This window comes from Equus przewalskii, chromosome 1, assembly GCF_037783145.1.
Source record: "Equus przewalskii isolate Varuska chromosome 1, EquPr2, whole genome shotgun sequence".
NCBI lineage: Eukaryota > Metazoa > Chordata > Mammalia > Perissodactyla > Equidae > Equus > Equus przewalskii.
The window spans coordinates 40,745,672-40,770,721 of record NC_091831.1 but is presented as its reverse complement, the minus strand read 5'-3'; the positions used below and the strand labels follow the sequence as shown (position 1 = coordinate 40,770,721).

Below are 25,050 nucleotides of genomic sequence, written 5' to 3'. Positions count from 1 at the left end.
GAAATGCATAACTTGGAATAGAAATCATTACATAATGATAAAAAATAATTCATCAGAAAAACCGAACAATTCTGCACTGGCATATCCCTAATAACACGGCCTCAAAATATAACAGAAAAAATTAACATAAATTCATAGAGAAATGGAGAAGTCCACAATACTGGGATATTTTATTTACTTACTTTTTTTAAAGATTGGCACCTGAGCTAACAACTGTTGACAATCTTTTCTTTTTCTTTTTTGCCTTTTTATTCTTCTCCCCAAAGTCCCCCAAGTACATAGTTGTAGATTCTAGTTGTGAGTGCCTCTGATTCTGCTATGTGCCTCACGCTGCCTCACTGTGGCCTGATGAGCAGTGCCATGTCCGCGCCCAGGATCTGAACCAGCGAAACCCTATGCCACTGAAGTGGAGCATGCAAACTTAACCACTCGGCCACGGGGCTGGCCCCTGGGAGATTTTAAACTTATGTCTCATATACTGATACATCAGAAAATAAGTTCCTACGGTTAGTTAAAGTTAGCACCTATGATCTAATTAATAATGTACACACATAAAACTTAACTAACTGCTTATAGGAATTTTGTATAATTTGAATATTAGTCCTTTGTTGGTTACAGGGTTGCAAATGTTTTCCCAGTGGCTTGTTCTTTCACTTTGTTCATGTTATCTTGCCATACTTCTAGAAGCCTTAAGGCTGATTATAGTCAGACTTTTCTTTCCTTTGTACTTTATTTTTTGTGTCTGAGAAACTCTTCTTACACATGTACATAAAAAATCAAACACATACAAGGATCCAATTTTCCTACTGTTTGTAATAATGAAAGAGTAAAAATAACCTACACCTACACGTGTATTATGTTTCTATCCACATGTATTCATGGAACTGATCACACTACCAACTTCAGGACAGCAGGCTACCAATGATGGTAACCAGGGGGGAGATACGAAGACAAATATATTAAGATCATCTCTTAAATCTGGGTGGTGGATATAAGGTTATTTGTGTATATGTTTCAAATATTTCATAAATTTAAAAAGTTACTTAAAAAGACCTTCCAAATTCTACTTGGAGATTTAAAAATCACTTCTCCTCCCTAAAATAACCAACACCTCCACCCTATCCTGTGACCACTCCTTTGTTGGGCTACACCATGTTCTAACCACTCACAAATCTTGTGCATGACAGGTGATAAAATTCCAAAGATGAATAAAACAAGTATGAGAAAAGGAGAAAAAGGAGAAGATTCCAGTCACTAGGGGAGCAAGATTACCTCACACCATAATAGTTGCACACCATAATGGTTAAGAGAAAGGCTCCATCACTACTTTGCTATGTGAGCTCGGACAACTTAGTACATAACTTCTCCGGGCTTCAGTTTCCTCAACTGTAAAAGAATACTAACATGTACTCTTTAGATGAACTGATGATTAAATAAAATAATGTATATCTCACCACAATGCTTGGGACATAGCAAGTACTCTAAAAGTAGCCCTTTTTATACGATAATAGCTATTAGATAAACCATGAAGTAATGAGAATTATTTTCATTAGGCAACTTGCAACTTAAAAAAGGTTTTGAGTATTGGGAGCAATACTGCACTAAATTAAGAGACAGAAAATAGCTTGTTGAAAGAAGAACATTTACTTGTGTGCAGTTATTTTATGTACACTCTGTACTTGCACGGTACTATAAGTATTTTCATGTATCACTTAATTTACATTCTCAAAATGATTCTATGAGATTGTTGACATTATCTCCAATTTCCAAGTGAGAAAAAAGAGGAATACAGATGCTAAACAATATTCGCCCAAGGTCATACAGCAGGGAATGGTCAAGCCAGAATGTGGAACCCTCAGGTCTGTCTCCAAAGGCCATACTTATTAACCATTCCTGCTATGTTACAGAAAATCCATAAACTGAAGTTAGTTTGTATAGGGAAAAAATCCTATTTCCTTACTGTAGTGTCAAACATAATGCTTGTATGAGGTATAAATTTTTTTAGTTCTAATTCTTTTTATACTTGAAACTTTAAGCCAAAACCCCTATACTGTCTTCTATGAGCGAGCTGCGTAAAGGACCTATCAATAAAGAATTGTGAAAGACTGGAAAACAGTATCATTTCAAAAGCTTTATTCTTTTCTTCAGAGAAGAAAGACTCATAAAATATAAAAGCCTGGTAGTCTATTTGCATCAAAAACCCTAATTCTGATCAGCAATATATAAGCATGACGGTGCTCAATTCATTAAATTAATGTGTGGTGCTACTGACTCAAGGCATCTTTTAACCAAATTACATTAATTTCTTTCAGATTCTATTGAAGTAACAATATGTCTTGCGCGTACAAATACAAATAGTGGGAAATCAGCCGTTCCCATGTCAGCAATTACCCAGAGAGCATTCATATTTTGCATCATAAAACTGATTAGAGACTAATCCTTTGTGCTTTCATGAACAAGAAACAGAATGCTAAAAATTCCCTGTACCCAGGACAAATGTAATTCTCAAAGAATTTCCAAAAATACTACTGTTTAAAAAAGCAGAATACTGACACCAAAGTTTAAACTAGACATAATGAGTAGTTTCTTAAGTTTAAATGTGAAAACTTAAGATAGCCATACTTTACACAGGCTACTATGAGACAGAGCTTAAATCTCATCATTTATATTCATCATCTGTATGTAAATCATCTAGATCTTCATTAGACCACATATGTGTGGTTCAAAAATGTTAACTTCCAGTCATGTAATACCATCCTTCATTAAAAGTTTTTTAATTAAATAAATGTACTACTTAACTTGTCTCTGCAAAACCGTCATCAACTACCTTCTAATAATTCCCAGCCTCATCATAGCCACCCTAATTCAAAAGAACTTGTGACATTATTTTATCCACTTTGTTTTCTTCTCTGAACTGTACACTAATGCCTATCTTTGTTAAAGGTTTACCAATTAAAGGTGGAGTTTTTTGTGTTAGAAAATATAACAATGTTTTTTAAGTGTGTTTTATGTAAACAGTACTATAAATCATATCTTTTTGAAAGCAGTTAACAAATATTCAATTAAAAGGCCAAAAATAATTTGTTGATTTCTCACTCATCTAAGACAGGAGTTCCTTGCCTAGACTACATGGAGGGTTTTAGGAATTTCTCTGAAATTATACAAAACATTTCATGTATACATACAGTTTTTAGAGGAAGGACTACACAGCTTTTATCTCTTTATTAAAGGGCTCTATGATCCCCAAAATGGTTAGTAGCCAATGATCAATCTCTGTAATTTGCCAGGTTCTTTAAACTTCTGCAAAATAGCATATATGTTATATTGATATTTTTTAAAGAAATACATGAACAGAACACTACTGAAAGATACAAGAGAAGACCTGAACAACCAGAAAGACATAAATGCTTTTGGGTAGAAAGATTCAACATCAAAAAGATCTTAATTCTCCTGAATTATGATCCACCAAAAACACTAGTGTTTGTTTTTTCTTGAATAAAACAAGTTAATTCTAAAATTCATACAGAAAAATGAGCAAAAATAACCAAGAAACTTTGGGTTGGGGACAACAAGGAGTGCCTAGCCCTACTTGCTATTAAAACTTATAAAGCCTCAATAATCAAAATAGTGTGGTACTGGTGCATAAAGACATAAAAGACCAATCATCTGAATTCAAAGTCCAGAAACAGCCCGTACATATGAGAATTGAGTATACAATAAAGGTGGCATCACTAATGAGAAAAACGACTATTCAACAATTGGTATTGGGAAAACTAGGTATCCATCTGGAAAATCAAAAGCAAAGTTTCATTTATATTTCACACGAGTATCTGGATATATACCAAATATAGCAAAGATTTAAATGTATAACATAAAACCATAAAGGACATCCAGATAGTATGTATCTCCTAATGGAAGAATATAATTTTACTTAAGTAGTAGTCCTGTTTCCCCTCCCTGACAACCTGAATTTGAATCTCATCCAATCTCTTGATCCAACCACCAATTTTAGAGGAACAATTTAAGTGCAATGAGCAAAATTCAGACTATAGAAAAATCTGGACAAACTCAATCTGGTTTTTTCAACAAATAAATTGAAAGGGAGTGGGAGGAAGGAAGAGAGAGAGATAAAGGAAGAATCTATAGCTTGTAGATTAAAAGAGATTTAAAAACTATCAAATAATTGCAAATTATGAACTTTATATGGATCTCAAGTCAAATACTTGGTTAAAAAAAGACATTTAGGAGTCAACTGGAAATTTGAACAGACTAGAAATTCAATGATAATAATGAAATATTGTCAATTTTTTGTTAGGTATAATAATGGTAATGAGGTTAGGTTAAAAAAAGAAAAGAATTCTGTCTTTTAGAGATAAAACTAAAATATTTACAGATGAGATATGATAGGAAAACACGGGAGGTGGTGAAGCAGATAGAGTATGGATGGAGCAGAATTAGCCATGGGATTGATGGTGATGCAGAGGAGGAGCAAAATCATTGAATTACAAGTATCCCTCACCATGGGAATCCATTTGGTTTCTCAGTCTGGAGAGCAAGCTCAAATAGTGAGTTTAGGTATGAAGTTTAGGAAAGTGATGAATACCATGTTATTAAAATATACTTGGTTATAGAGTTTTGGGAAAAAGAACAGCCAAGAGTTGCAAAATTCCTTTATAAATGTGGAAGTGGAAAAGCCTTGTTAAACTTAGATTCAAAACCCAGAAGCTATAAAGAAAAAAAAAACACCCTCGTAAAATCAAAAGCCAAACTCGGAAAAATATTTTCAAATCATATAGACAAAGGGCAAATCTCCCTAATACATCAGAGTTCCTAAAAATGTGTAAGAAAAAGAACATTGCATTAGAAAAATGGGCAAAGATTACGAACAGTTACTTCACAGAAAAAAATTCAAGTTCTTAAGCATACAATGATCACTTCATCCCTAAAGAATGCAAATTAAAACTACAATGAGATACCACTTTCTACCCATCATGTTGACAAGGCTATAGGGAAAGAGGCACACTAATACTGCTGGTATAAGAGTAAACTGACACAATTTGGCAATAGCTACCAAAATTATAAATATCTAGCAATCCCTCTTCTGCAAAATTCACCCTACTAATATTCCTGCACAAGTGTGAAATGACATATGTACAAGGTTATTCACTGCAGCATTTTATAATAGTGAAAGACTGGAATCAACCCAGATGTCCGTCAATATGGGACTGATTAAATAAATTAGGGTATATCCACACAAAGGAATCTTATGCCTTGTAAAAAAAAAAAAAAAAAGGAGAGAGAAGAGAATAAGGAAACTATAAGCTAATATGGAAAGATCTCAAAGATAAGTGAAAACAGCAATGCACCAACACCGTACACAGTTTAATATGATTTATGTAGAAAAGGGGAGATGAATAACAGTTTATTTTAATTTGCTTGTATTGGCATAACACCATCCGAAAGGACACAGAAGAAATATAGGGGAAGGAATGAGACTCTTTCCTGCATACTATTTAATATATATTTTTAAATTTTTGAAATGACTATATTACATATTTTTAAAAACTTAAACACAAAAGCTATTTAAGATTTTGATTGCCATACTTTTTAAAATCTAAATTCCAACTTCAAAAAATAGTGCAATTAAATAAAAACCAGGGTCCGTCCCGTGGCTGAGTGGTTAAGTTCACGTGCTCCACTGGGGTAGCCCAGGGTTTTGCTGGTTCAGATCCTGGGCGAGGACATGGCACTGCTCATCAGGCCATGCAGAGGCGGCGTCCCACATGCCACAACTAGAAGGAGCCACAACTAAAATAAACAACTATGTTTTGGGGGGACTTGGGAAGAAAAAGCAGAAAAGAAGATTGGCAACAGTCGTTAGCCCAGGTGCCAATCTTAAAACAAAATAAAAAAATAAAACCCAAAAAACCCCCACAACCTCCGTACAAAAATAAGCATATCTTACATAACTGGAAAACAGTCTGAAAAATATTAAAGAAGATTTTACTGTGATGATATAAAACACACGGCTTTTTAAAAAGCAGATTATCTTTAATTAGTTCAAATACACCACAGTTATTGAGCTACATGAGCAGCCAAGAGTGTTACAATAATTTACGTCAGATTCAAAGCTACATTATTCTCAGGTTCCTTTTTCATGTCTCTCTAAAATGATTTTATGAACATAAACATCACATTTATAGGATAGGGAAAAACTGCATTTTTCTACTTACATTTTCATTTTTCAAGATGAGTTTCAGGATTGCTTCTCTTTGTTTTAGAGCCTAAAAAAGGATAATTTCCAGTTAGCATTTTTTAAAAAACAAGTTCAACTAGTTTTCCTAATATTTCTTCCTTTCCTCTTAGCTACCTGACAATACCTACAGGAAATGAAACTCTGACAGACGTCATGGAAACTATTGGCTAAAGTATGGTCTAGATTCTAGACTCTACAGTAATCATTTGTGGCTGTCCTACTGAACGATCTTATTCTGAATCCCCAGTGCCTAGCGGAATGTCTGGGAAATAACACGCCCTTAAATGTTTCTTGAGTGAGTAAATGAACACCTGTGACTACCAGGGTCTTTCATCTGCAGCTCTGCAAATCTCCTTTTCTTCATTTAGGAAACTTCTAAAAACTCACCACTGCCATAAAATTTTACCAGTAAGTGGAAGAGATGGCCACGATACCCCTTCAGTTCCTCCATTTCAACATGTAACTTCCATGTTCACTAATTTACATTAGTGAACTTTAATTTAGCCCTGATAATATATTGTTTATATGCTTGTATGGTCTTCCCCCCAGTGATGCCTTATTATTACACCAGAGAATAGAAACTTGTATAGAATCCCTTACATATACAGTAAATATAAATGCTTTTAAAAATTATTGTGGCTGAACGCATCTCTTTTCCCACAACTATTCAAAAAACAGATCTGGTTACAAATCAAAGGACCTGAAAAACAAAACCAAACCCCGCTGTTTCTGTAATTCAAGTGTGTTACGTATGAAAGTTAATTTGGTATGTTATGTGATCACCAATAACTACTTTTTGGTAATAAACATCTAACTTGGAGAGACATTTTAAGGTAAGGTTAATCATAGACTTTGATGTCATAGTTATGCAACAAGAAAAATAATAGCCCAGTGTGTGTGCGTGTGTATTTATATTTGCTCAAAACAGAATGAAAAGGGGATAAAAATCTCAGTTTCACATTAACAGTATACAAATTTATAACAAATTTGATAAAATCTGTTACAACCCATTTTGATAACTCACACAATTAACATATTAAACTCACAACTTTAGTAAAGGCTACTTTCCATGCTGTTGTATCCTATGTTCTATTCCACTGTACATCAAAAATCTGTTTCCTATTGGACTACAGGCAGAGATTCTATCAAGGTAATCTCCACCTTCAGAACCACTGAGGTAAATTAATTTTAAAAACAAATGTTCAGATGTCTTGCTAACAAAACGGCAATTCTTATGCAAAGCATACAAAGTTCATCTAAACCTGGCAGCAGTCCACCTTCCACGCCTCGTCTCCATCTATTTTCCAGATGCCCTAACTGAACTACCCCCAGAAATCACAAATAAATGTGTGCTTCCACATCTTTGTTCATTCTGGCAGGAAAACTCTTCCTTATCTCATTTGACTATCAGATTCCCACCATCCTTCAAGGCCTACCTGGATTCTATAAATTTCACTACCTCCTCAGATAGAACTATTAGTTTTCATTATCACCTCAGGTTCTCACAATTCTTTAAAAATGCCCTTGTAAAGTACATTTTACATTATTTATGTGTCTGGCCTCCCAGCAACATAATTCTTTGAGGACAGGGGCCACATCCCATTCACCAGAGCCTAGCGTGTGTCTGACACATATTAATGCTTACTAAATATTAGTCATACTAAATAAATTTTACACACTCTTACATCAAGTTAAAAAATCTCCCCATTGATTTATCAGGTAAATTTTCTAAGAGAGTGGTTAAGCATGTGCATCCATCCCCTCAGATGAACCAGATGTTGTAGCTGTAGCAAACAGGTGATCAGAGTAATTTTATAGAGGCCACACTCATCAATTTTAGAAAACCAGGTTTACTGCCACAAACTAATCTGATAAATTGTAGAATATAAAATGGGACAAATGATTTTTAGCCAGAGATTATAAATGGCATGATCATATTTTTATTTCAAAATTTAAAAGGCATGACACTAAAAGTTCCTCTACGTGGCTATACATGTAACATGCTGATTGTATGGAGCATACCTTCTACTACCAACCATGTTTTATTTCCCTTTCTTCTCCAATCTAAAGGCAGACAAAATTCAAGATTTAAGGGTTTTGTGCAAAAGTTATAGAGTACTAATAAGTTATAATCATCTACTTGAGGATTTTTCTTAAGTAATAAAAAAGACTTAGGAAAAAAATAGTACTTGTTTAATATCACTCTCTCATTCGAGTTCTTAAAGTGTAATCTTTTAGCTACTGGTTAACCATTAATTCTGTCAGAGGAAAACACTGATTACAACCATCAATAATTAATCAAATAAATCCCAGTTGTTCTTCCTGTCAGGCCTTTTGAACACAACAATTCTTTAACCTCAATCTCCTTAATTTTGTCCTATGCTAAACCAGAGCTATAATTTAGATTTTCTTATGTGGCTTCCATAGATAACTTGCTACATTCTAAAGAAAAGCACTAAAGTGGCTAGGCAAACGAGGTAATCATATACTTTGAAGAGAAGCAAACAGCATTGATCTTAGAAAAAAAAGAAATTAAAAAAGTGAGGAAGAGAGTGGAAAGGATAAAGAAACAATCATGGAGATTCTTGCTCCATTCCTTCTCTACTTGTCATAATTAAGTTCTGTTAAAAAAATCATTCTCTTCTTAAAATCATAGGTAAAGACTTGTAAAAAAGTGAATATTTAACTTTATAATAACATTCAAAAACACCTACAGGCTGGTTGATATGAAATCTCGTAGGCATTCTTCTCATTATAGCTGAGTCAAGATCCTGAGGACGATTAGTAGCCCCCATCACTATAACCTAAATATACAAAGAAAATACAAGGCATTAAATCTACCAATAATACTCCTTTTAGGTTGCTATTACTAAGGCTTAGAAGGTATAAAAAAGCAATGGCATTTAAATCTTCTATAAGAAATCTGATTTTAATCCAGTATTACTCAAATATTTATAGATACAAATTGAAGTTAATCGTAAATAGATGAAATGACAGCAAAGCTGGTAAAACTGAAGCATTGCAATGGTTAGTAAGTAAAATAATTATTATTCAGTTACTGAAGAATTATAGAAAATTTTAAAACTACTATATTTTGCAAAATACAGTTGTTTAATTGGCTACATGGTCGTTTATGTTACAGCTTGGGAATACATATGACGGGAATCTTCAAGTCCTTTAATAATAATAGTAAGGAAACACTTCCCTTAAGGCTGAAGATTCTGGTACTAGGAATAGATATAACGTATTTTTTCCTCTAGATTTCCCATCAGCATCCCATGACACTATCAGCACTGTGGGTGATATCTTCTCAATGCTAATAAAAACTTAAGCAATCCAACTCTAAACAAGAGCAAGAGAACAAAAACAAACAGCAAAATGCTGGGTAGAATTAAAAAAGAAAGGGCTGGCCCCATAGCCGAGTGGTTAAGTTTGCGTCCTCCACTGCAGCAGCCCAGGGTTTCGCCGGTTCAGATCCTGGGCAGGGACATGGCACTGCTTGTCAGGCCACGTTGAGGTAGCATCCCAAATGCCACAACTAGAAGGACCTGCAACTAAGATATACAACTATGTACTGGGGAGATTTGGGGAGATAAAGCAGGAAAAAAAAAAAAAGAAGAAGATTGGCAACAGTTGTTAGCTCAGGTGCTAATCTTTAAAAAAAAAAATGCTGGTGGCCCTGCCAATTTCTGGGTCTATGTTACTTATTTATAAAGGACGCAGAGATGAAAAATCGACATGAACAAAGACAAAGATATACAAAACAAGTTAATTTCTGAAGGGCTTCAATGTTACCATTACTGTAATAATAATGCTACCCATAATGAAACGTATCAGTATTCTATGGAAACTTTTATTTCTTTAACATTATTTTATTTCAGCCTAAGAAGTCTCAGATCTTTGAAATAATCTAAAATCTAACTCCAGAACATTTTGAAAGATCCACTCAATCTTATATTCTGCTTCTACTCTTTATATTCAACAGCCAAATTACTTTCGATTAACTGTGAGAGGTTGCCACCTAGAGGAAACAAATATAAATACAAATATAAATTTGAGAAATGTTAGTTCCACAATATAATGCAATTTTTTATTTGGGTTAAGTGGTCCTAAAATCAAAATATTAAATGCTCTTACCTGTTTTTTTTTTCTACTTTCTACAACTCTACAAAATTAATAAGAAAGGAAAAATTTCTACCAAATGTAAAACAAAGTCTTAAAAGTGATCAAATGAATTGTGTAAGACAAAGGATGAGTATAAGTATATTTTGAGACAGAGTATATTAACTGCTAAAAGAGAGATTCTAAGCGACATGAAGCTTGCTGCAGACTGACCATATTAGGTTGCAGAGAATCACAAAAGGCATTGTAGTTGAGGCAATACCTGAAAAAACCTGAAAAATAGGCTGCATTTTGAGAAACATTCTAGGTAAACAAACAGCCTAAAACAAAACAAACAAAATACAAAAACCCAGTATGGAAGATGGAATGCTAAAAATTAGGATCAAGGAATCCAAATACAAATGCGTACAGGATAATAACAGATATTCCTGACAAAAAAGCAAGAGTGATTGAAATCACTTACAGTTTCACTTAAAGAAGCAAATGTTAAGGAGTGATTTAAGGTAAAAACAGATAACCTTTATACATACATTAATTCTATTTAGTGCAAATGAGCTAAAATTCAAAATGGGAAGCAACAGTAATTTTTTAGTACTTAAGCAGCAAAATTAACACACCTTTTAAGTATTAGTTAAGACTTTTAAATTTTTTAAACAAAATATGAGGAAACTATCATGTTACATTTTAAATAATCAGATCTAATTTTAGGCCTCATAACTTGAACTATGTCAATGAATAGCCTAAAAACAGTGTTAGCTTTTATGTCTCATGTCTTCATCTCAAGGTGAAGAATATGGATTTCCAGCAATGGTAATGGGTTTAAGTGGGCCATTCAACTATTTCTGTTTCCTTTGTAGCTGTATCGTACACACAAGAAAGCTAGCCCGGATACTGGGCTTCATCCCTAGACATAGAAGAGACAACTTTAGAAAAAAGCTAACTGGTTCGTATGAAAGAAGAATATATCTAAAACTTTTATTCGAATTAGTAATATCCATTGTAACCCGCTCAACACAAAAAAACATTAAAACAATTGTTAATGGAGTTTACTAAAAAAGCAACACCTTTATTTGCTCCCTCAAATAAAAACTTGTCATAATGAAAACTGTAAATACTATAAGTCTAATAAGGAACTATGGTTCTGAAAACTCAGTTTTAAACCATGCTGTATCAGAGCTATGCTGTGGGGCTCTGGATGAAGAGGCTCTGGAGTATACTTCACCCAATTGTCTCTCTTTGGCTTTAAATAGTTGAATGTTATACTCTAACAGGATGTAATATAATATTAAACTATTTTCTCTTACATGAGCTAACTATTCAATTGTCTAAGTGCTTTAAAATATTATTGCTTAGGACAAGAATTAGCTTTTGGAAAGCTGTAAACTACTTCCATTGAATAGATTTATCAGAACCAATTATTAATAAAAATTGTTTCTATTAATGTCACCTAAATTCATCTATGTTGTGCTTTTTTCTCTAATCATCCAACAAATACTAAAGGCAACTTTCCCTTATGATGAAATTATACTTTCATAAAGGGTATGTAGAAGGACATGGCTTAATTTTCTTCTTGAGAATGAAGCAGTTCAGACTTTTGGTTTACAGTAATGTGGTGGACATAGATGATACTTAAACCCTCTGGCTACAGAACATATAAAAATAATGAAGTATAAAAGAATTAAAATAATTGACAAATCTGCAAAAAAGATAAATGAATTAAGCTGAAGCCAGCAGTGAAGCTTATGCATAAAGGAGGTAAGCAAGGGTAGAAGTTGCCCACATACCATAGGGACAGACACAGGTCTTAGAGAGTAGGGTGTGCACTGGACACCATACAGGCCAGAAAGCCCGATGAGAAACCACCCTACATAAAGCCAGCACTCATTAAGTACTGCAGCCAGAGAAACATGGTGAAATATGAGAAAATCCATTCAGCAGAGGCAAGCACTGGTTCTTGGATAGACATATAAACTCATAAACGCACATGAAATCCCTCAGATTTCATTGTTCACAGCCAGCTAACACGGATCTTAGACCTGAATTTACCTATTTGTGTTGGGAAAAAAAAATCTGGCAGAAGATAAACAGAAAATCTTCTTAGAGCAACAGATCTTCAACATAGATTCCAAAAGTTCACAAAATGCTACCAAACATGATTTTTCCCATGAAATCAAAAAACACAGAGGAAAATAGCCACCATAAACTCAAACAAATGACAGAACCAGATTACAAAGAGTCATAAGTTAGAATTATTTAATACAAACCATAAAATTAGTATGTTAACATATTTAAAGGAATAAATAATAAAAAAAATCATACAGCAAATTCTTATGTAGTAAACATATACCAAGCACTAATATAAGCACTTTATTCAGATTAATTCTTTAAAACTGTACGGTAATTCCGAGGTAGACACCATCCTTCACTTTTTATAGATATTACTCCCTCTATACAGATACAGAGCGGTTATATAATTTGGCCAAGTTCCCACAGCTAGTCGATGCCAAGGCTCTTGTTTTCTAATCCAACTGGAAACACGAGCTGATGGGCAAGAGCCCATCAAAATTGACCTAGCAGACTTGAAAAAGAACTTAAAACAATTTCCAGAACTGAAAATATAATAACTAAAAAAATAAGCTCAATGAAAGGGTTAAATAGCAGAAGAGATTCAACTGAACCCAGAATTATCAAATTGAAAGAAAGAGGCAAAGAAATTACTCAGAATGCAGCACAAAGAGAGAAAATATGAAAGAGAAGTTAAAACACATGGAATATAAATAAGGTACATCCAACTGGCAATCCATAAGGAGATCACATGGGGGGGATGGAGAAGAAACAACAACTGAAGAAATAATGGTTGAATTTTTTAAAGAGATAAAAGATGTAACACTAAATATACGATATTCTTAAAAAGGCAAAAACAGATTACAAAATAGAAAATACCTACTAAAGTTAAAATAACAAAAGAACACTGTTAACTTTTCCAAAATTCTTCCATGAGATATAAATAGGTGATTCATGAAAAAAATAAAAAACAGAAAAATGGTTACGGAACTTCCATTTCCAGTAATACGGCAGAAAAACAAACATGCTGGATAAATTTTTTTTTCTTTCTCCTCTTCAGAGCAGACAAACTAAGTGAAAATGGGAACCCAAAGAGGTAAACTGAACACCACAGCTGGCTTTCTCTTTGGGTGCAATGCCAAGGGACCTTAGTTTTGGTTTCACAGCCTTGCCAGGGGAAGAGACAAAGCCTAGGATAGAAGACTGTCTGGCATAAAATTGAGATTCGAAAGGAAGGTACATGTGATAGGAAGTGGGCAGTGTGTAAGTTTTAGCAACTAACAAAAATGGTAAAATGGAAATGAGGTAGGTAACATAAGAACTGAGAAGAGTTAAAAGAACACGTACAGAATACCCACAACCACTAGTCATTTCCTCTTCTTTGGCATAATGGCTCTGAAAATTCCAAGGAGAGGCTTTTATCCTCTTTTCTCTCTTCTATTGCATTTGTTTCAGGCATTTAAGCAATCTAATAACATTTTCTTCATTATGAAGCCTTCAAAATTGATGAAAATGTATACAAACCATATTCTTTCAGATCCCCATCACTTAATGATAAGTATAAATAATTACTAAAAAGACTTTTGTAAAAAAGCCTAACAAGTAGCCCAACAAATTTTCTATCAACACTACTACCACCACCACAAGTTTAAGGCAGATTTCCTTCAAATACCTGGCAGCTGTGATCAGTATCCAATCCATCCCAGAGACTCATAAACTGAGCTTTCATCATGGCTGTAGCTTCATGGTCAGAACTTGAGCGGTTTCGTAGAAAGGAGTCTAGAAGGAAAAAATCCTTAACCTTAGAAATTAATAATGAATTATTTACTATTTATATAATTTCAAAGCATTAATCAAAAGTCAACAACTTTATGAAAGGATTACAAAGAAAAGGGTTCAACTATGCCTTTTTACACACTGTTCTGGTATAACAATTTTGGCAAATTATTGGTCAAATTAATACATAATCAATTCACAACCTTCATTTCTTTCCTAAAAACACATTCATGCCAACATATATAAAAGAAGTGAAGGATATGGTACTGAAAGGCTGGAAAAGGATCAAGTAGTATCTGGGAGGAAAGTGTGTGTGCTCTGGCTCTAACTTTCCAGGTTATCTGCATCCTATGTATTCTTAATTATGGGGTCACATCCTTTTTCCTCACACACTTTTCCTGGTAACAAATAAAGATGACATTGGAAAACGTCAAAGCATTATTAAGTGGGAAAATGTAGGACAGAAAATGGTTTAAAACACACATGTTAGCATGCATGTACATAGGTTATACAGGATAAAAAAGCCTTTAAGGAAATACACCAAAATGCTATTAACTTTGATTCTCTCTCAGTGACAGACTTAAGGACAATTTAAATTTTCTCTTGAATTATTCTTTGTCTTCCAAATTATCTATAATGAACATGAAACGCTTTTAAAAGGGGGAAAAACATTTTCCTTCTAGAATGAAAAGAGTGAAAGGTGGTACACATCCTAAGAATGAAAAAAAGACAGCAAACATAAATCCTAGATTTTCTAGTACAATCCTGTTTCAAATGTTTTGTCTTATATTCCTTCAAATCACTGGCATTTCTGAGTAGCTTTCATATTTCAGCATTAAAACTGCAACTTCAATTCTGTCTGTCATACATGTAAGCGGCACAAAAATGCTTTGTAATGTGCTAGGTCCAAGCTTCAAGAAAAACCCTTTTTAAAAAAGTAATTATAGCAAAAATATGTTACCATGACATGACAGTCTTGTGATGGCAAACATATACCTTCGATTTTCTTATATAGTTCCAATTTTGTACAATCTGTCCTACTGTCAGACTATGCATCAAACTAACCCATCTATTACAGATGTAGAAAATCCAGTCATTTTTAAATTGCTTATTTTTTTTAAAGACAAATTGTCTAAGTTCAGCTGCCTACTTAACCACTGTAATTCTGCTATTAATTATTCCTAAATTATCTTCATTACTAAGAAGTGGTTCTGACAAGATGGCTGCTTAAAATAATATGAAAAACTTAAAATGCTGAATAAGTATAAATACCCTAATTATATCAGTAATTAACTAAATGTAAATGGTCTAGAGTCTCCGAGAACACAATTAAGATACTAAACTGGATGTAAAAAGAAAAAAAAAAAAACAACTGTGTGCTGCTTACAAGAGACATACTTTTAAAATAAGGGCTCAGAATGCTGAAAAGGATGGAAAAAGACGTATGTAAACACTAACAAAAAAGCTAGATAAAGCATTTTTTTTAAAAAGTTAATGTATATCTCCTCTGGTGTTCTGAGAGCAATTCCAATGTGGGGACGGGGGCGTTTCCTATACCAACAAGCAATTCTCAGATACCAACAGGCTGTCTGAGAATTCAACGCAATTCTGACAATATTTGCCTGGAGACAGCATCAAATTCTAACAGGTTAAGGGTTCAGTCCTACAAGACTACCCACCATCCCCAGCCTTCCACTTCAGAGCCCAGCAGCAAGCCCAGGTCATGTGAACGACCAAATGTATATTTCTTATAAATCACATCATCTGATAAATACTGCTGGAACAACTGGACATCCATACGCAAAAAAACAGAGCAAGACACATACCTTATGCCTTTCACAAAAATTAACTCAAAATGGATTACAGATCTAAATGTAAAAGACAAAACTATAAAACTTCTAGAAGATAATATAGGAAAAAATCTAGGTGACCTTGGGCTAGGTAATGAGTTTTTACATACAACACCAAAAGCATAATCCATCACAGAAAAAAACAGCTAAGTTGGATTTTATTAAAATTAAAAATCCTACCCTGTGGAAGACAGTGTTAAGAGAAAAGACAAACCACAGACTGGGAAAATACACTTACAAAACACATACCTCATAAAGAACTTGTATCCAAAACATATAAAGAACTCTTAGAATTGAACAATAAGAAAGAACCCAATTAAAAAATGGGCAAAAGATCTGAACAGACACCTCACCAAAGAAGATATACAGATGGCAAATAAACGCTCCATAATATGTTAGGGAACTGCAAATTAAAACAATAATGAGATACCACCACATACTTACTTATTAGAATAGCTAAAATCCAAAAAACTGATAATACCAAGTGCTAGAGAGAATGCAGAGCAACAGGACCTCTCATTTATTTCTGGTGGAACTGCAAAATGGTACAGCCACTTTGGAAGACATTTTGGCAGTTCCTTGAAAAGCTAATTATTGTTTTACCACACGATCCAGCATAGTGCTGCTAGATTTTTACCCAATTGAGGTGAAAACATGTCCACACAAAATCTTGCATATCACTGTCGTTAGCAGCTTTAGTCATAATCACCCAAAACTGGAAACAACCAATACGGTCTTTCAATAGAAGAATTGATAAACAAATTGTGGTAAAAAGATACAATGGAACTTATTCAGTAATAAAACAAAATGAGCTACCGAGCCACAAAACGCATGGAAGAACCTTAAATGCATATTGCTAAGTGACAGAAGCCAGTCTGAAAAAGCTACAGAAGACCATATGACATTCCGTAAAAGGCAAAATCATAGAGACAGTAAAAAGATCCGTGGCTGCCAGGAGTTTGGGAGGGAAGGAAGGATGAATAGGTGGAACACAGGGGATTTTTAGGGTGGTGAAACTATTCTGTATGATACTATAATGGTAGATTTGTCAAAGGCCACAGCACTTCACAACACCAAGAATGAACCTTAATATAAACACGGACTTTAGTTATTAATAATGTACCAATACTGGTTCATAACTGTAACAAATGTACCACACTAATGCAAAGTATTGGCAATAGGGGAAACTGTGTATGAGGGGAGTAGTATATGAGAACTCTGTACTTTCTGTTCGATTTTTTGTAACCTCGAAACTGTTCAAAAGAAGTCTAGTAATTAAAAAAAGAAAGGTTAATGAATATCTGAGATTGCAAGAAAGCAAGGAAACAAATCCGAGAGTTCAGGATAAAAGTGAAATGAAAATAAGAGTGGTAAGAACTTGAAGTGATTACACTGCTGTTTGTGTGTGTGTTTGTGTACATAACAGGTATGCATCTGTAGCATCAGAAGGTTCTGCTTTGATGTTAATATTCATGCTAAAGCCAAGATTCTCAAAAGGATGTACACTCACAGAAAGTGCAGACAAGAAACAAATTCTGCTCACCACTATAGACAGTTAAGGAAGCTTGTCTGTCTTGGCCTGGGCTCTGGGGGGAAATATGTCCATCCTGAAAAATAAAAAACCAGGACCAGAGGGGCTCTGTCTCAGGCTTGAAGTCTAAACTTGTACTGCCATTCAACCCAGGAACGTCCAAGTTGAGAAATTATCATAGAAATTGGTCCTCAGCGATCAGACCCCAGAGGTTCTAAGTTGAAGATGGAAAAACTACTCTGGATCTTCTTAGGCAACACAGAATTCTGATACAAAAACAAACCGTAAGCCAACTAATGTTAGATATGACATAAGGAAACAAATTACTATGAAAGACTTCATAATATAAAAGAGAAGGAGAATTTCAGACAATAGAACAATCCAAAAAAACTATATAAAAACAGTATGTTTAAAATTCTGAAGACATAAAAGGGGCTGAAATTCTAACAAAAGAGCAAGGTACAGTGAAAAAAGATAAATTTGAAAAAGAACCAAATAAAACTTCTAAAGTTCAAATAGAATCAACAAAATACAAACTCAATGATTGTTGAGACTGGACAGACAAGCAACACAATTGCTTTTTACAACTTACTGATTGATTTTTGAGTTGCACTATTTTGTATCAACAAAAAATTTAAAATGCTGCCAATTAAATTATAATACTAGAAGAAAAAACATTGCCAATTAAGTTATAACATGCTATCCCAATTCCAGGGATGTTAAAACGTTAAAAAAAAAAAAAAAAGTACAACAGTATGTTTTAGAACTGATGAAGTATGGTAGAGAGACAGATGATGAAACTGTGAAAATGACTAAAAATTAAGTAGAGAGTTGAAGAATATGTTTTGTTTTTTAATAAAATGAAAGCCATGCAGCATTCAAAAATATATAGTGGCTGAGAAATTTTCCAGAATTAACGAAAGCCATGAATCCTCAGATTAAAAATCACAGTAAGTCTTAGCAGGATAAAGAAAAATAAATACAGACGTAGAAAACCATAATCAAATAGAAGAACAATATAAAAATATAACAGCAATTAGAGAGAAAAAATGGACTACTTACAAAGAAATATTAGCTTATAAGTAGAATTCTCAAAATCAACAAGAAAGACTGGAAGACAATGGATTTGTAGTTTCAAAATGCTGAAGGAAAATAATTCTGTATCATTTAAGAGTAAAGGTAGAATTAACACTTTTTCACACAAAACAGACAGAATTCACTATATTCATGATCTTTGCTGAAAGAACATCAACAGATTTCAGTAAGAAGGTAATTAAATCCAGAAAAGGCAGGTACAAGAAGCAACAGTGAGCAAAAAAAAAAAAAAGACAAATGTGGGTCTCTAAACAAGCACTGCCAGTATAAAAATAAAAATATGGAGGGTAGAAAATAAGAGAAAACATTAACAACAACACGTAAGAGATGAAGGGAACAATTACTGTTCAAGAGTTCCAAGGTCCCTGTATTATTTGGGAGGAAGGAAAGCAGAAATGATTAGCCTAGACTTTTAAGACAAGTAGGTATGCTAAATATTTCACTAAAAGAAAAAGAATATATAACTTATAAACTTGTATCAGGGAAAAGGAAATAAAAAAAGCAAAAAAGTCCACTAGATTGGTAAATAGAAAGCACACAGTAATGTGGTAGAAATAAATCTAAATATATCAGCTATCAAAATGAAGGCAAACTAACCACACTACCTGGTTAAAAGTCTTAGATCAAACTTTTTAAAAATCCAGATATATGCTCTTTTGTACAAAATGGACAACAAAAATCTAAAACAGTTGGAGTACATTGACAAGAAAGATGCAGAAGGCAACAAGTAACCAAAGTACTATATATCTAAACCTATCTTTCTCTCTATTTCTATGTAGCCTATATTACATATAACTATAATAGCATAATTAATTCAAAGCTATAGTTTTAATTACTATAGCTTTATCATATATACATAACTTACTGTACCAGGAACAGAACAAAAATATCGATGATCTATAAAATATAGAAAAGTCCACTAACGTAAAAAGTCATGACATACAAAGAAAGATGATCTTATAAGTTGGCAGTCCATATGAAAAAGAATAAAATTATTAGCTAGCCCAGTGATGTAGTGGTTAATTTCTCGTGCTCTGCTTTGGCAGCCTGGGCTTCACAGGGTTGGATCCCAGGTGTGGACTTACACAGTGCTCATTAAGCCATGCTGTAGTGGTGTCCCACACACAAAATAGAGGAAGATTGGCACAGATGTTAACTCAGGGACAATCATCCTCACCAAAAAAAAAAAAGAAAAGAAAAAAGAATAAAATTAGATTTCTACTTCAAACTATATATTTAAAAAATAAGGAGAATATGGGCATAATGAAGTAAACCAGACACAGAAAGTATAAATCATAAAGAAAAAAGACTGATAAATGTAACTACACACATTTAAATTTAAGTCTCTGTATAAGAAACCATCATAAAGTGAAAAGACAAGCCAGTCTAGAAAATATTTGCAATGATAATATGAACAAAGAATTACCATGAAAAATGCAAATAACTCCAAAGAAATGTGGTAATTTACAAGTAAGGAAACCCAAATCACTAAGCAACATGTTATAAGATGTCCAAATTTACTAATAAGCAGGGAAATACAAATTAAAACAATGATGAGATAATTCATGTTCTTAAATTGGCAAAAATTAACAATGTGTGAAAAAATTAATTTTAGGGAGTTATGAAGGGAAACAACCTATACACTGGAGACAGTGAAAACACGTATAACCATTTTCAACACGTGGAATCCTAGTGAGGTTGAAGATGGAGACATCATACAACCTAACGGTTCAACTTCTAGGTATCTACCCTGGAAATACAAGTGCCTGAGGAAACATGTACATGGAAGTTCACTGCATACTGTTTGAAATAGGGAAAAGAATGAAAAAACTTATCAAGCAGGGGAATAAATAGACTATGGTTTACTCCATAACACAAAAATTATACATAGCATATTAAGATGTTGGTTATCTCTTTTGTTCTATTAATTTGGCCTAATAAATGTTAAAAACTCTATCTGGTCATTTAATATCACCCTTAAAAATGCTGTTTTAAAATGCTCACATAGAAAACATAGCATACCTATTTCATCTATAAAGATGATGGAAGGCTGTAGCTTTATGGCAAGAGAGAAAACAGCGGCAGCCAATTTCTGAGATTCTCCATACCACTTATCTGTCAGTGTAGAAGGCTGAAGGTTAATAAATCGACAGCCAGCTTCTTTGGCTGTAGCCTTGGCAATCAACGTTTTGCCACAGCCTGGAGGCCCATAGAGAAGAACACCTGGAAAGCAACATGTTATTTTATTATTTCCTTTAAGAGAACGAGCCATTTGCTTCAGTTTAAGTGATAATCAACATAATAATTCTGCCCACACTAACATTTTTCCCAATATTCACTTGTGTTTACTAATCATTTTTTATAGTAGAAAAGGAAGGCACCATATTCTCAGCTCAGTGTCAGGGGTGACATGTCCTTGGGATTACAGTACCCTTGTGCCTCCTCCCTTCATGAAAAGGTTCAGTTTAGGATACTAAAGACAATCATCTTGACATCCAAACTCACATCACTCAGTCAATGGTTGGCAAATAAACTCATCTAACACCCTCTACCTTCACAACCTAATGGAGCACTATAGCACAGTGACAACAGCCCAGAGAAAACTGACAACTTCAAAACAGAATGCAGCAAACACTGTTTTGCTGTTGCTGGGAGACTTAAGTTTTAAGGTAATTCTTTAACATATAAGGGATCTAAACAGGTTTGGGTCTTGAGTACTCTGGGAATCATCACCAACTGTTTTTCAACTAAAATGAGGTATAGTTCATTCCCTATAGTAGTTCTAAGTTCATATAATACTAAAATTATGGCTCTATCTATAGATCATCCACAGACAGGCCTGACAAAAACTGTAACCTGTAGACCTCTTTAAATATTTGCTTAATTCAGAGCTTCTCAACTTTTCTCATGTAATATAGCACCTAAAGAACAACAATATCTATAGGAGGCACGCTGGGTAAAATGGAGAGGATTTGGAAGTATCCAAAATATTACTATGTAACATAAATAAAATACAAAATATAAGGGAAGAAAAATATAGTCATGCATTGCTTCACAACAGGGATACATTCTGAGAAATGTGTTGTTGGGCGATTTTGTCATTGTGTGAACATCACAGAGTGTACTTACACAAACCGAAACGGTATAGCCTACTACACACCTAGGCTCCATGGTACTAATCTCATGGGACCACTGTTGTATATGCACTCTGTCATTGAGACTGAAATGCTGTTATGCAGTGCATGACTGTAAATATTTTATATAAAATTTCCCTCACAAAAATTTTCATTTTTTTAAAAAATAAGAAACTTGAGCTTGATTCCATAAACCTAATAAATTTTTTTCACATCAAGCACTTCAAACTAATGTTCAAACTTTTCCTCAAGCATACACAGATTTTTCTAGTGGGCTTAGTAATTCTTAAGACTCAAAACTAACCCAAGTTTAATCATTTTAAACTAAACTTTTCTAAAGCTGATTTTAAAATTTAAAACCATAAACTTCGCCAGTACATGTTAATATTTTCAAGCAGTCTTTGCAATTTTTCATTAAGTTCATGTAAGTGCTACAAATTTAGTTAAGTCAGCTATAATTTAAATCTTCTACTGACACTTTTCTTTTGGATGGCTCATGTGAACAACATAAAACTGGTCTAACAGAATTTAAGTTAAATAAAGCTGAAAACATATGGGATGACTGCAGAAGCTTGTAATTATTATTACATTTATCATTCTGAGCATAATTTAATATGGAATGCAGATCCACCAGCAAACATTTATATACATATTACTTGAATCTCAGGATTTTTAGAAGTACTGATGCAAAAAGTCTTCATATTTTGTTGGTTTTGTAGCCACACCATCACTTCATAAACTTATGCAGTACGCTTAGAATGTTATAATTGTTTTGAAGTATTCACTTATCCCTTTGATTATTTCATTCCTAATAGTTTAGTTTTGGTACTTCTTAGCAGAATTAAGTTTTCCCAATATTACTCTTCAGGGATTATAATTAGTGTTGGTAATCGAGCAGTTATTTACTAATGTCTAAAGATTCAACATGCAATGAAAGCTTCTGGATTTCATAGTGTTCTAGAGGATGGCGCCGTGATAGATAAGATGCATATGAGGAGCAAAGTTCACTTCCTGACCCAGGTGCTAGTTACATTAGTGTCAGCTTTATAATTATTCATTCAACTGTTTTATCACCATTTCTCTCCATGTTAAGTTTCACTAAGATTCATATTGTCTCATTTAACATGTTATCAGTGAGTCTAGCAATAATGTCATTTGAAAGTGGCACCTTCTTGATACCCTTTGTTGAAGTAGACTCCACACTGTTAATATTTATGAAGGGTGGTAAATGAGTGGTTCCACAAAGGAATGTGGGGCATTAGGCTTTATTAGTTTTGAAACCTTTTAATTAGTTTTTTTGAGTTTAGTCTGATACTTCTATAACTGTTTTCAACAAAATAACTGTTTATCTGGAGCTTTGTAAGGCTTAAAAATTTAAATCCCTTTTTAAGATGGATGTTTTTGGTAAGGGCTTTGCTTTATAAGTACTGCATGCAAATAAAAGATTTAGGATGAAGAAAAGAAGTATTAGGGCAAACAGATCCAAATTAGAGATAATCCTCATTAGTAACAAATATATTACCTTATTAGCGAACAATTTTTCTTTCTTTTTTGGACTAGTTTAGTGACTTTCAAACTTCAATAAAAATTTTGTCCAAATGTTGGAAAAATAAATATCTTTAAAAATTAAATCTATTTTAATATAAAGTACTCAGGAAGGGGAATGTAGGCCTTTATAGGTTCAGAAAATCAATTTTTCAAAATATATTTTTCTTAGGTGATTAACATTTTTAAGAATGCATCAACACATGGAATATGATGACATTCACATAAAACTTATGCACCAAAATGATTACTGAATTCAGAGTTTACAGACAGAGCCATGGAGTATTTAAATAGCATTTTTTAACTGTTTTAAATTTTTAAATGTTTGGAGGAAAAAAAGGGCTACTTTTTTAATACAACCATCAATATTTTATGGCATCTTCTTATAACCAATTAGAGGCATAACAGCTCTATGTGATCCTATTAGTTAAGTATGATTTCACGTGTTGCATGGATAGTACATAACAAGGTATTCTCAAATTTTCTTTTTGTAGACTGTGAGGCAGTCACTTTCAGCTTAGAAAGCAATCAACTCCCCAGGGATAACATAAAATTGAAGTAAAGCAATGACTCTAACCTAGGTAACCTACTTCCAGTCCAAAAATGGAACAAGGATGGTATGCAACTGATCTTATACTCTGCTTCTGTACACTAATATCCAATTTATGTTGAGTGTCAACAAGTAAATCAATGACTTTTCAAGCTTTTGTTCTTGATAAAAAATTTTCCAAAAATGCAAACCTGGAAAAGCTCAAAAAGTAAAACTTTAGATTACGTATCAGGAGATACTCACGTAACTTAGAAAAATTTTAAATACACACAGGAGCCACCTCCAGTTTTGGATAATGCTTTCAAATAAGCAGCAGATTTAACCAGAACAAGTATCTCCTCATAATTTTGTATCTTTTATGCTAATCAGGGCTTTAAACCAAGTCTAACTGGTGGAGTCACCCAATTACCTGGACTGAGACGTCGCTGATGAGAAAAGGAGCTTTCTCTAAGAGTATATAAAAAACATTTTACTTTCCTAAATTCACTAACATTGTGAAACCCAGACATGAAATTCACAAAATTTCTTTTTTGTTCAGACTCAAACAACCTGGAAGAGGTTAGTCAAGAACATAATTAAATAATCCAACTTTTACCTTACTTTTTTGATCTGGGCTCAAATAAATAATTAGAAATTTTCTTTGGGGGAAAAAACCCAAATAAACTAAATGCTTTTTGTTAGAAAGAAAAAAGCAGCTCTGCTGTTTCAGAAAATAAAAAAAATACATAATAAACAGTTTTGTTTTAGTTAACGAAAAGAACATGTCACTTTTGGTAATAACTGTCATTCTCTCTCACAAACAAAAATCATCTACTTTATAAAAATGTACAGGTATTGGCTTCAATTACGTTTGAAATATAAATTAATGCACTTATGATACAGCTTCAAAATCAGTATGATTATAAGCAACTACAACTTACACATAGCGCTATTTTGATATTTCTAAAAATCCCACTTTTTTTGAAAAATCCTTGTGTCTAATAATTTGAGTTCAGTCTTGACTAGTAACATAAATCAAACCTGTCTAGTTTTGGAAACCTGTCTAGTTAGTGGAAGAGAAGCTTCCACTAAATGGAAAAAAATAAGCTACCCTATAGCATTTGTATCTGAAAGCCACGGTAACACAC

At 33.5% G+C, this 25,050-nt stretch overlaps 1 protein-coding gene across 1 annotated transcript in view; it reads right to left on the bottom strand.

Annotated features, from left to right (window-relative positions):
• The window catches only part of ATAD1 (ATPase family AAA domain containing 1), a 52,708-nt gene that overhangs the window by 5,673 nt on the left and 21,985 nt on the right, over positions 1 to 25,050 (bottom strand). Inside the window, exons 5-8 of the mRNA XM_070611222.1 lie at positions 20,717 to 20,917; positions 14,115 to 14,221; positions 8,971 to 9,060; positions 6,234 to 6,284 (exon numbers count right to left, since the gene is read on the bottom strand). Coding sequence (XP_070467323.1) covers positions 6,234 to 6,284; positions 8,971 to 9,060; positions 14,115 to 14,221; positions 20,717 to 20,917 — 449 coding nt within the window. The remainder of the gene's footprint in view (positions 1 to 6,233; positions 6,285 to 8,970; positions 9,061 to 14,114; positions 14,222 to 20,716; positions 20,918 to 25,050) is intronic.